This window comes from Centroberyx gerrardi, chromosome 22 (genome assembly GCF_048128805.1).
Source record: "Centroberyx gerrardi isolate f3 chromosome 22, fCenGer3.hap1.cur.20231027, whole genome shotgun sequence".
Classification (NCBI taxonomy): Eukaryota; Metazoa; Chordata; class Actinopteri; order Beryciformes; family Berycidae; genus Centroberyx; species Centroberyx gerrardi.
This window is the reverse complement of record NC_136018.1, coordinates 7,283,765-7,300,224: the sequence shown is the minus strand read 5'-3', so window position 1 is coordinate 7,300,224 and position 16,460 is coordinate 7,283,765. Positions and strand designations below refer to the sequence as shown.

The following is a 16,460-nucleotide window of genomic DNA, read 5'->3' as shown; positions in this document are numbered from 1 at the left end:
CTCTAAACACAGGCCTGTGTATGCCAGAACACCACCGCCGCCGCCACAGAGGCATGCATGCACACACACAAATTCATATCCACACACGCTGATTACCATGTGAATGGAGCGTTCTGTAATCGTTGGATGTGTCAAACGAGAGATGGAGCATTTACGTTTGGGAGATGGATGGATTGTGGGGGCCGTAAATATGGAGGGGGGTTATCGGGGCTGTGTAAGCTGGTTTTGTTTGCCTTTATAAAATAACTCAAAATGTTTTATTTCCAAGTCTTGAGTCACAAAGTCATTGTGTCAGTTCATGCACAAAGCGCAACATCCCCTCAGCGCTTTTTTCTCCTCCTTCCATCTCCCTCTGTTTTTCCCTGTCTTGTTTGTGACATCTCCATGTGAAAAGACAACAAAAGTCATGTTTTAATCTCTACCCGTGGCTCATTGTATGTGGAGAGAGAATGGTTTTTCCGTTTCTGCCTTTTACCTTTTCAAACCCCCTTTAGTATTTCCAGTCAACACTGATTGCATTTGAATAACGAGTCAAATTGGACTTGATTAAATATTACCATACACAGTCAGAGCATTTCTCCAACATAAAAGGCATGTTTTCTCATGGATGAAATGCAAGCAGTGCATCAACTGACAGCTGAACACTCATTCAGATGAGCCTTTTGTCTGATGATTGACAAAAATGTCATCTGTTAGGGTTAGATTAGGTTAGGGTTTGGATAAAAGTCAAACAAAAAATCATGTATAAACCAATAAATCTTTTTATCCATTAACTCATTTTTAGGAATTTAGCTGATGTTCTTATCCAGAACGACAGAGCAGGTAGAGGTTCAGTGTTTTTCTGAAGAACAATTTGACAGGACACATTGCTGTCAACGGACACAATGGCTCTTGCCGGGTTTGACCCTGTGACCTTTCAGTTACAGAGCGGTCTCTCTAACCACTGGGCCGTCCTCCTCTACTCTAACCTCCTCCTCTCCTCTCCTCCTGCAGGCTCTCGTTTCCCCAGCCCGAGGCTGCCGTCCCGGCCCAGCAGGAAGCGCCCTCTGCCCATCTCACCGCTCTCTGAACACAGCTTTGACCTGCAGACCATGATCCGCACCTCACCCAACTCCCTCGTCACCATCCTCAACAACTCCCGCTCCAGCTCCTCCACCAGCGGCTCCTACGGCCACCTCTCTGCTGGAGCCATCAGGTACTGGCTGGACTGTGTTTTGTGTGTGTGTGTGTGTGTGTGTGTTAGAGGGGGTGTTTGTGCTGCATGCATTTTTAAATATTGCAGATAATTTAAAGTGGTGGTCCACAAGATTCTCTTGGATTTCCTGTTGATGAAGTTTGAGTTTCTGTAGGTGCCACTGTTTCCATGTTGGCTATCACTGCTTATGCTATCTACCCAGTTCTTCTTCTGTTTATTCCAAACAAACCGCTGTTGCAGCTTCCGGAAAAACATAAATTGCATCGCTTCCTACCTGACTCCGCGCGTTTAGAACAGCATATGTAAAAGCTTTCATGAACTGGGTATAGGTTCAGTCACTATTCTGTTATTTCAATCGCCGATAGAGAGCAGCAAAACGGACATTTATTGACATGATTTTATATATTTATTACTTTAACCTTTCTAACAGAAACACAGTTCCAAAAAATAGACTTCATATGAAGCATCTCTGCTCAGTACATTCGAATCAGCAGTCAAGACCAAGGATCCAGTTGATCCTGCAGTGCAGAGTCAAAAGTTTAACTCACATCCTGTCAGAGTGTCTTTCAGGTGCTTTGATTGACTGTGTTTCTCTCAAGGTGGCCATTCAGGGATTAGCAAATGCCAATTGTAAATCAGACAGCAGGATCTCTCCCTGGGGAATAATGTCTCTAATATCATTTGGATTTTTTTACACAGTACACTTAAAAAAAAAAGTGTAAAACCTGTACCGATGTGTCCCCCTCAGGATGATACCGTAGTATCACCATGTAAAAACATACTGTGTTTGTGTGTCAGCATGTGTCTGTGTGTGTGAGAGAGTGAGAGAGAAAACGGGAAAGTGTGTGTGTGTGTGTGTGTTTGTGTATCATCCATGTCAAACCCCCTTGTGGGTGACGATCTCCCAGCCAGCCAGTCAGCCTGCCTCCCCGGCGGCGAGTGTCAGTCATCCCGCACACCTCATGGAAACATCACATATATCACGCCGCGGCACCAGAGAGCGAGCGAGGGAGCAAAAGAAAGGAAGGGAGAAGGAAAAGGCAAAGATCCATCGCCCCACCCGCGGCCATTGATCAGCGATCTGTAAGAAGAGGCTGATCAATCACGTTGCGTGCTCGGCCACTGTGGTAGTGACAGGACCCAAATAGCCAGGGCCAACAGACTGATGAGTGATATGACAAGCGGATGGGCCCCCAAATGTGTCTCGGCCCATTGATTTCCACTCGGCCGGTAATAAGATCAGCAGACATATGGGTCGCACTGAGAGCGAGGCGTCAGCGCTCAGGATGAATGGAGGCCGCGCGCCGCTGCTGTCGAACCACACAGATCTGTGTTTGTCTGGCGGTTTACCTGTGGTTACAGAAGGACCCCAGAGGAGGGTTGGTGGCTTCATGGATTTTTAGCATCCACCGCAGTATCAACAACGCTACCTTAGGTCGCAGGTAAATAAACTACAGACACTGAGGAAAAATCACAAGGCGTCTAGTTGCAGTAACAGCAAAATAATTCTGCTTTATTTACTGTACGATACACTCCAGATTATTTATCATCCCTATCATTTGCCCAGTGGAAGAATGACATACTACCTTACACAGACCACATGATAATTCACTGTGTGTTAACAAGCTGAACATTCATTGGCAGGGATTTGCCGGGAGCCCCGTGGTTCCAGCATTACCACACCACCTCCTGTCAGATTGTCCTCAGGGATGAGGAGCTATCCAGAACAATCCATTTATTCACTGTCTGTCCTGCCTTTCCCCTCTTTTTGCCTCATTGCCACTGCGGCTGATGTTTTAATACATGGTAAAGTTGTATTCCGGTATTGTGATGTGTGTTTTCCCCCAGCACATTCGGTCAGCCCTTGCCTCTTCCCTCTGCCCCCCCCCTGCAGCCCAGCTTTAAGCTTTGCCTACCCTCCAACCCCGGTGGCTTTGCAAATGCACCAGCAGCTGATTGGCCGGCAACCGGGCATCGTGGGTTCCGCCTTTGGCCACAGTCCGCCGCTCATCCACCCGACGCCAGCCTTCGCCACCCAGAGGCCGGTGCCTGGCATCCCCCCCTCCGGGCTCAGCGCCAGCGAGCGCTCGGCAGTCTCCAACGACTCCTCACAGGTGAGAGCGCCGGTAGACGCCTGTGCGATTCATCATCACAGGTAATAGATAGCAGCGCCGTATGCCAGCCACATCTCTGCGAAACGGAGCGCGCTAACATGGTACAGGCAGGCCCCCCCTCCACGCACTAATCTCCTGGGAGTTTCCTCCTACTTGTGTTGTCTCTTGTTTTTGGACTGCCGAGCGCGGCCCAGAACGTGCCTGCAGCAAACAACAAGGGGCTTGTTAGCATAGAATCCCACTGCTGACTCCATTAATCACTAGAGAGAGAACAAGGATATAGAGAGGGAATATTGACATGGATGGATGGATCCAAAAGGGCTTTTTCTCTCTTTCCTCAATCCTTGCTGTATGTGCGGGCCCACATTTAAAGTAAATATTCAATGTTTATTACCAATCCTCCCTGCTGTTCCCGCAGCTAGAATTCTGTGTTACTGAGAATGAGGCCTCATTCAAATTGTGCACACCAAAATTGCCCTTTCCTTCTCCTGAATAAACAGAATATTGCTTTGGGACCACATCAGAATCTCATATGTTTCAGCAAAGATAGTAGGGCGAATATAAACAAATACGTTACATATCGCAGAGACTGACAGGATCTCAGCTCTCTCGCAGTATCCTGTGAAAAAGTACCAGCATTTCAGGACCAAGCATTTTCCTGGAGAGGCCAGGAACAACACAAAGCCAAGGAAACTTGCTTCCTTTCCCAGGAATTTCGAATCTCCTTGTTAATTCTTTTTTTTCTGGTGAGCTTGGCGTGTAACAAGAATTCCCCCTGGGCTGAATTTAAGCCAGGGCCAAAGTCAGGTCATCCAGTGGTTCAGTGAATGGTTCATTGAATTGGTTCATTGAGTTTGTTTTAATTGCCATGATTAGGGTAGCTAATGTGATATATTGAGCAGCGTAGTTTTTCATTAGCACAGTTAAAGAGTGAGGACACTCAATCAGATATTGAGGTTCAGCCATGGTCATGTTGTCTGATTGATTTATTGCTTGACTGATTGATTGATTAACTAAATGATTGATTGACTTATAGAGTTTGCTAATGTAAAAACAACACATATAACACTCAGCTTAAACCATAGATAAGCATCACATGTATGGGTAATAACACTACAAAGGATAACAATAAATCTAAAAGGCCTGTTTCCATTATTGTCTGTAATTGTACATGTTAACATGATCAAATGTAAGTTTTAAATGTACTAATATTTTCTGTTTCCGCAGACCAAACCGACAAGTGAGTCTGCGGTGAGCAGCACAGGAGACCCGATGCACCACAAGCGCTCCAAACTGAAACCAGAGGAGGAGCTGCCCAGCCCCGGAGCCGTGAGCGTACAGGTGAAGATTGTTTACATTCGGGACATTTATAACAGAGGAAATGAGTATCATAGTATCAACAGTATCAAATATGCTTTTCACTGATTTATTCTACAGGAATTTTTTTCAGCTATTTTTAGCTATTAAAACTGTTTTGTAAAACTATTCCCATTCTGGCAGATTCCACAGCGGTCCTTAAATCCCAGAATTCACCAGCCACTTCAACAATTTTTCACAGATTTTAGACTAGAATAGGAAGCCCAAATGATGGCTGGTTGCCTGCCAAAGTGGCTGCAAGAATAGACAAGCTTACCAGCCATATTTACCTGCATTTGTCTGTTGGCTGGTGTTAGTTTCCCACCCTGCTCTCTGCTGTTCTCTGCTTTCTGAAGCAAAATATTCCATTGATCTTTAGGACACTAGAGGGAAATTGTTTTCTCTTTTGTTTAATCAAAATTTTAAGTGGGTGGGAAAAATGAAAGAGAAATGTGATAAGAGTAAGCCCGCCGTGTGTTTGTGTCTGCAGGAAAAAACCCTGTTAGAGTCAATATTCGGCTGTGATACAGCCTGAGGTGTGTGGTGAAGCCCAGGCTGCTGTATTAGTCCAGACCAAACCCTGCTCCACTCAGCCATGTAACAGTGACAGTGAAATATGTCTAGGCTAATGGAGCAACCTACAGCAGGAAGAGGGGGTTAGATTCCTGAAATACTCGCCCAGGACCTGTCGTATATCAACCCCAAATACAGAGCTGGGCTTTCAGCGCTACATTTCCGCTCTCCAGACTTCTCTCTCCCAGCCAGCCAAACAAGGCCAGATTCACATGGGCACTGTGGTCGAGACGTGTAACCAAATCATGTGGGGTGGGGGGGATTAGGGAGAGGGGGGCATTTTTTGGCTGTGCTTCCTACATCTGAACCAGCGGGGTGTTGAACAAATATTTTATGACGGCTTTAGATGGATTGGATGTTGGGGAGAGGGAGACAACTCCTTTTGCTTGTTCTCTGCATCCTGCAACCCTTTAAATTATGTTACCTAAATCCACTCAAACAGCTACCACAATTCATTCCTGGTTCCTGGTTTTAAGTCCGCATTACTTCTCTGTGCCGCCTGGTGTATTGGTTGCTAATCTGAAAAAAAAAATGTCTTTCTCCAGGACCATCCTGATGGGATGACCCTGGTGAAGGAGGAGGGGGACAAGGATGAGAGCAAGCAGGAGCCGGAGGTGGTGTACGAGACAAACTGCCACTGGGAGAGCTGCTGCCGCGAGTTTGACACGCAGGAGCAGCTAGTACATGTGAGTATTCAGTAGTAAAAAAAACAAAAAAACAGTCCAATAAATTCCAATTCCAGTGGAGAACATTTGATTGTCCACATAAATCTGCCCTAGCCAATGTTGCATATTGTTAGCTTCAAATGGCAGCTGAAAATTTTTAACTTCAATACCCAGAAATCATGTAATGTGACGTCAGTAATCTGCACACAGCACGCTCATGTTTACCGGTCTGCAAACGCTTTGTACCAAAGGATACCAAAGGGAGAGAAAGGAAAAGATCTAATGTTGGTGAGTCCAGCTTTCTCTGGACAGTTTGGATTTGGCTGTTAAGTTTTGATTCATCACTTCCTCTGGGCAGAGATCCCAACACCAGAATTTCCTTTAGGCAAATAGGACGAATCTACATGGTCTCAATTAGGGGGGAAGTGATGCTATTCTCCGCTGCAGCTCTACAGTGTGATAAGACAGCTGCATTTTTACATCCTACACCTAGTGCAGCTTTAACACAAAACACACACGGAAACTATCATTTCTCTGGGTTTGTATGCTATGTGAGTATTTCCTCAGTATTTTTCCTCGAGCTCAGTGGATCCCAGCGACATCAACCGAAGCTGTACTAGTCTGGACCGTGCAGGCATCGCATCGCGCTGTAACCCCTGCCCGTGCGCTTGTGCATCAGCGGTCTACAGTACAGTGAGAGCTGCAGGCATTGACTGATACTGCTGCCGGATTCCTGATTGGATCCGGCGACGGTGGTAATGGGCTCAAAGGCTGCCGAGCACGTCTCACAGCTGAACGCCGCTAACTGATTCGGCGGCCTGGCACCGAGCCTCCCAGAGTCTGGATGTTGCCGGACCGGCCCTCCGCCTCCGTGTCCTGTCTGCTTTCACACTGCGATGGATGGCGCTCATCCTATTGTGCCTAAGGGGTTGCTTTTAAGCTAAATATTAATGACATTATGGTCATGTCTGCCTCACAATGCCTAACACTTACACTGATGCTATTAGCTCTGCTGCTGCCGCTCTCCCCTGTGGCCTGTGAACTGTTTTACCAGTCAGCTAACTGAGAGAGCAGACTCGCCCTCTCTCACTCTGTGAAGTTGGGAGAAGTGGTGAAAATACACCAATATGATGCTGTGAACAAGGGACACTGAGTGAAGCACACATCCTCACACTCCAGTACGGAATATACACATGCACACACACACACACACACACACCACCACACATCTGATAGAAAGATCCTCAGCTCTCCACAGCTGTCTATTTGCCGTCTGACATTGCAATCCTCAGCCGCGGTGGTAACCCCTATCTATAATTGATATCCTCAGCACGGAATGGGCTGCCTCCCGTGTTTGAAGGGCTCTGCTCAAAGGTTGAGGATCTTGACAACTTCTTGCCCCTGTTTCAGGGGGCAGGGGGAGTTTAGGCGGTGGGAGAGGGGGGTTGGGTTCTTAATAGAGGAGAGGCTCGCTCACATCCTCCCCCACCCCCCCACCCCCCCCCAATGTAGTCACACCAGGTGGCCATCTGAACAAAGCAATGTCCGCTCATTCCACCGCATACACTATCCAGCCTAACCTCGCCGAGCCACGCTTCTTAATCAGCGCACAGCCGTGATTGCCATGTAGACAGATACCAACAAAATCCTTATTAGTTTTCCATTTTTCCATCTTGGAATTGTTTTTTTTTTTGGGGGGGGGGGGGCGAGGGGGGGGGGGGGCATTTGACTTTCTGATATTGCATTTTATTTCTCATTTTCTATGCACATGCAGATACGGAGAGAGATGCCAATAAAAGTCTTCGCCTACAGAATCCCTGCCCTCTAATTCAGCAGAGCGGAGGAGAAAATGCTCTTATCTCTCCCCACCCCCACCCCCCCCCCTCAGTAATAGGATAAGTACAGTATTTGGACCACAGTGGCTCTCCTCGCACACTGGGAGGGGGTTGTTGGGGGGAGCGGGGGGGGGGGGGGGGGGATTTCCATATAACCAAACAATGGAGCGTCCCCTCCCCCTGTACATGTCTTCTGAAATGGCTTTGGAAGGAAAACGTGATGAGAGAAAATACCAGTTTCTCCTCGGTTTTCAGCACCAAGTTAACTTCTCTAGCAAAGCGGGCTTGTTGCTCACACAGATATTATCATATTCAGCACTGGCAGTCTTTGATTTAAGCTACAAAAATGCTCCAAAATTTGATTGCTGTTGCGAAAAATTTCCGCCACGAATTAAATGGCTTTTTGAAGTATTAAAAGTAACGGTTGCGTTGATTAAAATATCCGCCTTTCTTTTGTGGTTGGCCTAATTTTAGAATTAAGCCTGCGCACCACCCTCATCGCTTTCCACCTTGTTCAAAAGCTCTCCTGCCGCGCTCTTGATGCATATTTTTACACTCTCAAACGTGCTCTCACCATGACATGCCATGGTGTTCCTTTATCATCTGCGTTTAAGCGCTCTCGGTGCCGGCGATAAGATAAACATCAGATCTATGCAATTTAGCTCACTTATCTGGCCTACCCAGTCAGCAAAAGCGAGGCGGGTGTCAATTTTAGGTTGCCGTATTTATTTCATTTATTCCTCTCTCACCAATCACTTAGTACATTTCAACTCTCTACCTCTCAATCTCCCTCTCCACTCATCTCACATGCTTTGGTTCCCATTTTTGGGCATAAACCTCTCCCTCTCTCATTTTCTCTTTCATTTTCTCTCCCTCCCCTCTTTCCCCTCGGAGGGAGTACTTTTAAAGATAAGGCCTGGTGGCTTCTTTAATGTCTCTCTTGAAGTGGGCTTTTTTCACTGCCGTTTGTCACGGGAGATGCCAACCCCACACTTCTATAATTCCCTAATATGGCCTTGCTCAACAAGCTTTTATTATTTCTCATTGATCTATTCCTGATACTTCCCCTTTCGGCCGAGCCATGGTGCAATCCATAAGAAAATAACTATACAGCGTTCTCATATGATGAAAAATTCAACTTAAGGAGTATTGTCCTCTCTGTGATATAACAGTCTTTTAATAACAAGTGGCTTTAGAGTAGAGTTATTGTTCTTGATCAAAAAGTCATCTGAGTATGATGTTATGAAAAACACAGCAAGGTGTTGGACTGTTTTCTGTGACTATTCTTTCTAAGTTTATATATCTTATTGTTGTGTCCTGACCACTTAGAGAAATATCACTGAGTATCATTAGTTCTTATATTTTATAGTGTGGCATGACTTCACATGTTGTTGTGGTTAAACCATTCCTGGCTTGAGACCTATATATTTACATATTTTATACACAAAAAAATGTAACTGTATTTTGTTAGGATTATTATTATTAGGATTATTTCTGGGAATACTTTACTCGCATTTAAATAGCGGCAGGTATTCAATGTCATTTTTCACTTATTCTTATCTGTATATTTATACCTCAAATACAGCAAAGTAAGCTGACAGTAACTGAAAATAATCAGAATACATTACTGAGTTTGGATAATTTGCATTACGTTACTGATTACAATTTTGATGATGTAATGGAATACATTTTTAAAGTAAGCTACCCAACCCTGCCAGTGGCAGATTTGGAAATATGTTGGCTAGACTAAGTGGGGGGATATAGAGAGGATCTCTGATGGGGGTGGGAGTAGTGTTCAGTGAGATGCTGTGTATGTGTGTGTGTGTGTCTGTCGGTATGTGTGTGTGTGTGTGTGTGTGTGTGTGTGTGTTCTCACAGTTGATCAGCCCTTTCCTACCCTCCTCAGTCGACTCTGCTGTTCCAGGTCATGTGCCTAGGTGGCGCTGTGATGTCCTTGTTCTTAGATGGAGGGCTGGTTCTCCAGTGTGCAGCGCTGTGCGGCTGCTGCTGCTGCTGCTGCTGCTGCTGCTGCCTCCCCGGTGTTGGAGGGAGATAAACGTGGGCGCAGTCTGAAGGCGGCCCCCCTCTCTGGCTGCTGGCACAGGCCTTTAATTGGTAAAATGCAGATTTTTTTTGATCAGGAGAAGGATTAGGCCCCTTATCTGTCTGGAGTATCTTACTCTAAGATGAAAAGACTGTGCTGAATTACACATGCCAATTCTAGCTCCCTGCCCCCTCCTCCCTCGCTCTCTCACTCTCACCCTCCCTCGCTCCCTCCCTCTCTCTCTCTCTCAATCTTTCCCCTTTTACTTTCTCCCTCCCTCCCTCCCTCCTTCCCTCCTTCCCTCCCTTCTTTGCCTTTTTTTTTCCTGCTCTTTTTTCCCCTCTCTTTACACAAAGCGCTTCAGCAACTGACATCACAAAAGAGCATATGATTTATTAGGCGGTGTTTGATAAAGCTAAACGGTGTTGCGGGTCCCACAGCTTAGTGAAATTGCCTTGTAAACAGGCCCTCTTTTCATGCACGCTTGCATTCTAATGCATGAGGGCCGTGTCCCAGAGAGAGTTTGATAAGGAGACATGGAGATGGATACTGAAGTGGGCAAATGCTGGGAAATAGCAAAGTAATGATAGGATTCTGGGTATTACAGTAATGTGTGTAGAGATGCGTGGGTGTAAATCCACGATTTGAGCCTTGGCATAGAGGGAGTGAAAATAATTTGAAAACGGAGGCCTTTATTTTCCGAGAATACATAAATACACCAATCCAAGTGTAAAATTGTTTGTGTTTTTGCATGGCCATTCACTTACGGCAGGGGTCTGGACTAAGAATACAGTATCTGCACCTGTATGTATGTATGTATGTGTGTGTGTGTGTGTGTGTGTGTGTGTGTGTGTGTGTGTGTGTGTGTGCGCCTCTCCGACGTCACAGACGGCTTCAGTGTCCCCTGTGTCCGTGTCCCCGGCGCTCTCTGTCGTGCGACTCCCTCCTAAATCCATCTTGGTGGCGTTTTTACAGTTGTTGGCCGATAAGCTGGCAGGGGGAAGATGAATAACCCGCCGCGCCGCCGCTATCAGCACCTGTTTGTCGATTTAGCCGGCCAACGGGGCCTGTCCGCTCAGCATGGAGATTATTGATTCAATAAGAATTGCCATTAGATCATGCCATTAGGTTTCTCGGCGGCCCCTCTCCCCGCACTGTCTGTCCCCCTCTCTGTCAGCTCAGGGGCTCATGCATCACATCCGTCAACGACCTCCTTCATTTGTACAGATACGGTGTGTATCCGTGTGTGTGTGTGCGTGTGTGTGTGTGCTCGTGTTGTGCCAGCCGCCGGCGTGATCCAACGCCACGGCGCTCCCATCGCTCTCAGCCGGGGGATATTGAACGCCGCTCGCTACAGACCGATCGCTTGCCACAGGGATTCCCTCACAGAGCGGAGGAAGAAAAAGAGGAGAGGAGGCCGAGGTTTTCTGCGGCTCTGACTGAGGAGGGGAGGAGATCAATCTTGGGGAAACTTCACTAACGTCTGTGGTCGTCCAGTCCCCAATCATTTTCTGTGGAATTAGTCTTGTTTTGTCACTTTTAAATTAAAAATTGTCAAGTGAAAATAATGGAGGACCTTTGCGGATATATTAATGTCAATTTTAGCCTTTTTTTTTTGCTATCACACCCCACTGCTACAGCGCTGACTCATTTATTGATACATTTGGGATTTGGATGCGGTGAACAGTGGAGCTTGCTCTGGCGGTAGGCCTATATGTGTGTATCTGGCTGTATTGGAGCACTCCTACTATATATAGTGGGAGGTGAGTGCAGCTGTTTTGAAGTTAGGAGCCTTAGGGGCAAAATGTCTTGAAGAAAGGTCAGATCTCATAGGGCGGTGTGTGTTGTGGGGCGATTCCCTCGCTTTGATGGGGACGAGGAGCTGTGTGGATGTCATGGTCATGGTTGTGTGTGGGGTCACTAGCTGGTCAGGGGGAGGGGCAGTGGGACAGCACAAAGATGCCATTGTCAGGGGATTGTCACGCCTGGAGGGGCACTAACCCTGGCACACACACACACACACACACACACACACACACACACATGCACATACCTTGAGAATGCCTTCAACTATATGGGTTCTATTCCCTTATCTGAGTACAGTAGTTAAAAAGGAAGGCCAAAAGTGACCCTGAGTGTAATGGGGGGCCTACTTTTCTTTTTTTTTTTTACTGTTCGTTTGCCTTTTTTGCTTTTATTTGCTTCTTTTCTGCATGTTTTATAGTTCAACAGCCTTGCAAGTAAGTGCTCAAAGAAAGCGTGTTTTCCCCAGACATTTAAGACCGTTCAAAGTCAAGTCTCTATTTATCCCCTCCCCTTCTCTCCCACTGCCCAACCCCCCCCCCCCCCCAAGGTAAAAGACTCTTGCTCTGGAATGTAATAATACTGGTTCCTTTTGGTCAGGATATTGTGTCTGTCTCCCTGGGTTTAAATTGCTCTCGGAAAGGCACTTCAGAGGCCACCACACACTGTTGTCTTTGAAAGAGAGCCAGATGTTGACTTCATCCCCGGAGGATTCTCCGTCTGCATGCCATTTTTTTTTTTCTCCTCACCTCCTTCATTCCTCCGTAACATCCACCACTTACCCCGTTTTACTGGTCAGTATATGAGACAGTTAGTGAAAAGACAGAGAGAAATGGGAAGAGAGAGGGGGATGGAGCGAGAGGAAGCTGCTGCTCACAGATATAATGCTTGGCTGGAGTTGTAAAACCCTTGCATTTCAGATGCCTTCACTGAACTTTTGATTTCTCGCCCTATCCCCTCACCTCCCTCCCACCTCCCCTCCCTCCTAAGCCTCAGATTGGAAGTTGCCACGGCAGCACAACTGTCAGCACTTGTCACGGCGGGGCAAGGGCCCAATGTGATGCGAAGTGACAGGGTTTTATTTGAAAATCCCGTTCAGATCGGACACTGAGACTCACAAGCCTGCCTTTATTCCTCTGTGTGCAGATTCCGGCGGAGGGGAAGGCGAGAAAGAGAAAAGCTAGAAACAAAGGAAGGAAAGAGTTAAGAGGGATGGGATGAAAGAAATGAAATGGGAGAAACTGTTGTATCAAAACAACATGAAAAGAAATTGAAAACAGGAAACAGGAGGTTGTGTTTGCCTCTTCTGCCCTTTTGTACAGAGCAACAAAATTTATGACAAAAATTTCCTCAACAAGAACAACAAATCAATTCAAGACGGAACGATTTTCCACTTAGTCACTTCCTTCATTCCCATTATGCACCACAGTAAATACAATATCCTCATACAGACCCAGTCGCTCTGGTTAATGTTCTCTCGTCTCCTCTTCCAGCACATAAACAACGACCACATCCACGGGGAGAAGAAGGAGTTTGTGTGTCGGTGGGACGATTGTTCGCGGGAGCAGAAGCCCTTCAAGGCCCAGTACATGCTGGTGGTCCACATGCGCAGGCATACTGGGGAAAAACCACACAAGTGCACAGTAAGGACGCTCCTATCCGTTCGTTTACTCGACATCAATTGACTTGTACATGAAAAAACGCTTTTAATGCATCCTTGTTTTTTAGATCAGGTCTCAGGCGACTTTATGTATTACAAGTACACTAAAGGATGCGTGGGTGTTGTCCTCCTCCTCCCTCTCTTCCTGCAGTTTGAAGGCTGTGCCAAGGCTTACTCCCGTCTGGAAAACCTGAAGACTCACCTGCGCTCCCACACTGGAGAGAAACCTTATGTGTGTGAGCACGAAGGCTGCAACAAGGCCTTCTCCAACGCCTCGGACCGGGCGAAACATCAGAATCGCACACACTCAAATGAGGTGCTCACAAACATATTTTTACACAGTCAAAATCCCGTCACGCTCCCTTGACTTTGCTACTGGTATTAGAATTCGATGTAGACGATCGACTCCTCACTCCTCATCTCCTCTCCTTTTTAGAAACCGTACGTGTGTAAAATCCCAGGATGCACCAAGCGCTACACGGACCCGAGCTCCTTACGCAAGCACGTCAAGACGGTGCACGGGCCCGAGGCGCACGTCACCAAGAAACAGCGTGGCGATTACCCGCGCCCCCCTCCCCAGCCCCGGGAGCCCGGGGGCAACGGCCAGGGCCGGTCGCCAGGGCAACTGCCCCTGGGCGGGTACACGGACCAAAGGGAGTACAACCACGCTACCTCAAAACAGGATGAATGTCTGCAGGTCAAGTCCATCAAGACAGAGAAGCCCATGGTAAGACTTGACACGGTTCATTTCGGAAAGATTTTGCTACCTGAAATTCATTAGTCAGTATTTCAAAACCGCAACTGATTCTATCCTCAAAAATAGTGGCGTGTAAGAAAACATCTTCAGATGTCTCATAACTTCAATAATAACCCATAATGTGATTAACTTTATTCCAACAAACATTCTGTAATAGTAGGTCTGAAGTTTTTCATAGATAGTTCATTTTGGAAAGAAACACTTCATTTTCTCTGAGGTTCCACTGATCCACACTAATAATATTTTCTCCCCTGCAGCCTTGTCTAATGCTTTTTAATACCATTCTCCTAAGTTGAATGAAACCCAGTTTGTATGCTTAACATTAAGGTTTGTGTGTGTTTTAACAATGATATGTGTGTGTGTGTGTGTTTGTGTAGCAGGCATGCACATTTGACACTGACCCCTTCTAATGAGTAAATGTTTTCTTCTATCCAATGCTTCGGCATTTCACTCCTTCCCTTTCTAAGGACAGTGGGTAATCAGGTGAGATAGGTGTCCCTTCACGTTGCATTCGTAAAACCTTCCTTCTAAATCTCACTTGTTCCTTGCTTGCCCATTCCTTTCATTGTCTGTTGGATTTATTGGATTTATGTTCTCATCCCATCACAATTATTAGACACTTTCACCCAAAACGATCCAGATTTGTTCTCATTGTAGGCTTCTCTCATCCCTCACATTCATTACAAGGTTATTCTTCTCTCTTCATTGTACTTTATGTTGAAGAGTGGCAGTGATATTTACTGAGGGCGATATATTTCAGTGAGCAATGCCCATGCCTTTGGGCAGAACTAAGTGCATTTCCAACGGCATGAGGGCAGTGTGTATTGAAAGTATGCCCAATAGTGCCTAGGGCTCAATTGCTCAGCCAAATTCATTCATAGTAAACAGGGTGAGTAGTCTCTAAACACTGCTGACACTCTCTGCCAAAAAAGTGATTCCCTTATTCCTCGGTGCACCACAGTTTCTAAAATTTAAAGTAAACAACCCAATTAGGCACTAGCCGGTCTCAAAAGAAGCCTTTATCCTATTTGCCAGTCAGCCCAAAACATGATTTTCTCCTCTGGAGCGTTTTTTGTGTGTCCGGACAAGCACATCTGATGGCACAGGGGGAGGCATTACTCATGCCCCAGTAATGCAATGAAAACTGTGTATCAAACACCTTTTGATAAAAAAAGAGTTAATATAAATCATTGTAGCAATTGGTTCTCTGGTTTGGAGAACCGGTTGGAACTGCAGTGATACGGGATACATGTACAATGATACATGAAGAAAATTATCTTTCATGATCATTACTTTATGAATAACTATTGTTGTCTGATGTTATAGGAAATGCATCTTCCAAAGCATTACATTGTATCATCGTTTGTGACATATGGTATAGTGCATTTGTCCTCGTCGTGTTATCTGAAATAAACTTGATAATAATCTGGCTTTCCTATTTCCTTTCTTTATCTCCTCCCTTCTCCCAACTGTCTCTCTGTCTTCCTTTCCTCTGTCTGTCTGCCTGCCTGTCTGTCTGTCTGTCTGTCTGTCTGTCTGCCTGTCTGTCTGTCTGTCTGTCTGCCTGTCTGTCTGTCTCTCAGACGTCTCAGCCAAGCCCTGGCGGTCAGTCTACATGCAGCAGTGACCAGTCCCCCGTCAGCGCCTATCCCAGCAGTGGAGTCCAGCTTGCTGTGAGCGCCGGACGCTCGCCAGGGGAGGGGCTGGAGGAGGATGAGGAGGAAGAGGAAAATGAAGAGGAGGTGGAGGAGGAGTGCGAGGGTCAGCCAGCCCCCATCATGGACTCCACGGTCTCCACGGCGACAGCGGCCATGCTGACCCTGCAGGCGAGGCGAAGTGTTGGCCGTCCCCTGCGCTGGATGGAGCACATCAAGATGGAGAGGCTGAAGCAGGTGAATGGAGCGCTGCCCAGGCTGGGGCCCCTGTCCCCCACACCGCCCCCCAAAGGCTCCACGCTACCCAACATCCTGGGGAAGGGTAAGGTCACCTCAGAAAATTACAAACACATTTACATTCACTAAATTACAGCCTCTGTTACATATTGATTTGAATAAACATGTGTATCCATCGCAACTTGAAAGTTTGTGAATTTGAGGACTTGAAAGTTTTTGAAAATGAATGGATGGCCTTGAAAGTACTTGATTTTTTAAAATAAAATAGCATCCAAATTCATCAATACGTCTCAGATCTCTGTCCTAGGATCAGCACTTCACATCCTGAGAAAAACCCTGTGATGGATATTTTTGTTGATATAGCAGCAGTAAAATTCATGATTACCATGATTTTTTGACTTGTCAAGATCATGAGTAAAATATGTAGCCTCAGTGATGCATAATATTGACCAATGCCATGTTTTACTCCAAGATATGCCAATTTGTTTTTCAGTTTTTCATTAAAAAATTTGATGTCCAAGTGAGTGTGGAAATCCAGTTCCAAGTGCTGGTTTACTGAAGTCTAC

General features: G+C 46.2%; 1 protein-coding gene across 2 annotated transcripts in view; it reads left to right on the top strand.

The window, feature by feature from the left end:
• Window positions 1-16,460, top strand: part of gli3 (GLI family zinc finger 3) — a 97,575-nt gene that overhangs the window by 76,281 nt on the left and 4,834 nt on the right. The window contains exons 7-14 of one of the 2 annotated variants that reach the window (XM_078291327.1): window positions 994-1,195; window positions 3,090-3,309; window positions 4,537-4,638; window positions 5,784-5,924; window positions 13,079-13,228; window positions 13,397-13,561; window positions 13,682-13,972; window positions 15,586-15,979. In XM_078291327.1, coding sequence (XP_078147453.1) covers window positions 994-1,195; window positions 3,090-3,309; window positions 4,537-4,638; window positions 5,784-5,924; window positions 13,079-13,228; window positions 13,397-13,561; window positions 13,682-13,972; window positions 15,586-15,979 — 1,665 coding nt within the window. Of the gene's footprint in view, window positions 1-993; window positions 1,196-3,089; window positions 3,310-4,536; window positions 4,651-5,783; window positions 5,925-13,078; window positions 13,229-13,396; window positions 13,562-13,681; window positions 13,973-15,585; window positions 15,980-16,460 lie in introns of both variants that reach the window. The other variant, XM_078291326.1, reaches the window with a different exon arrangement.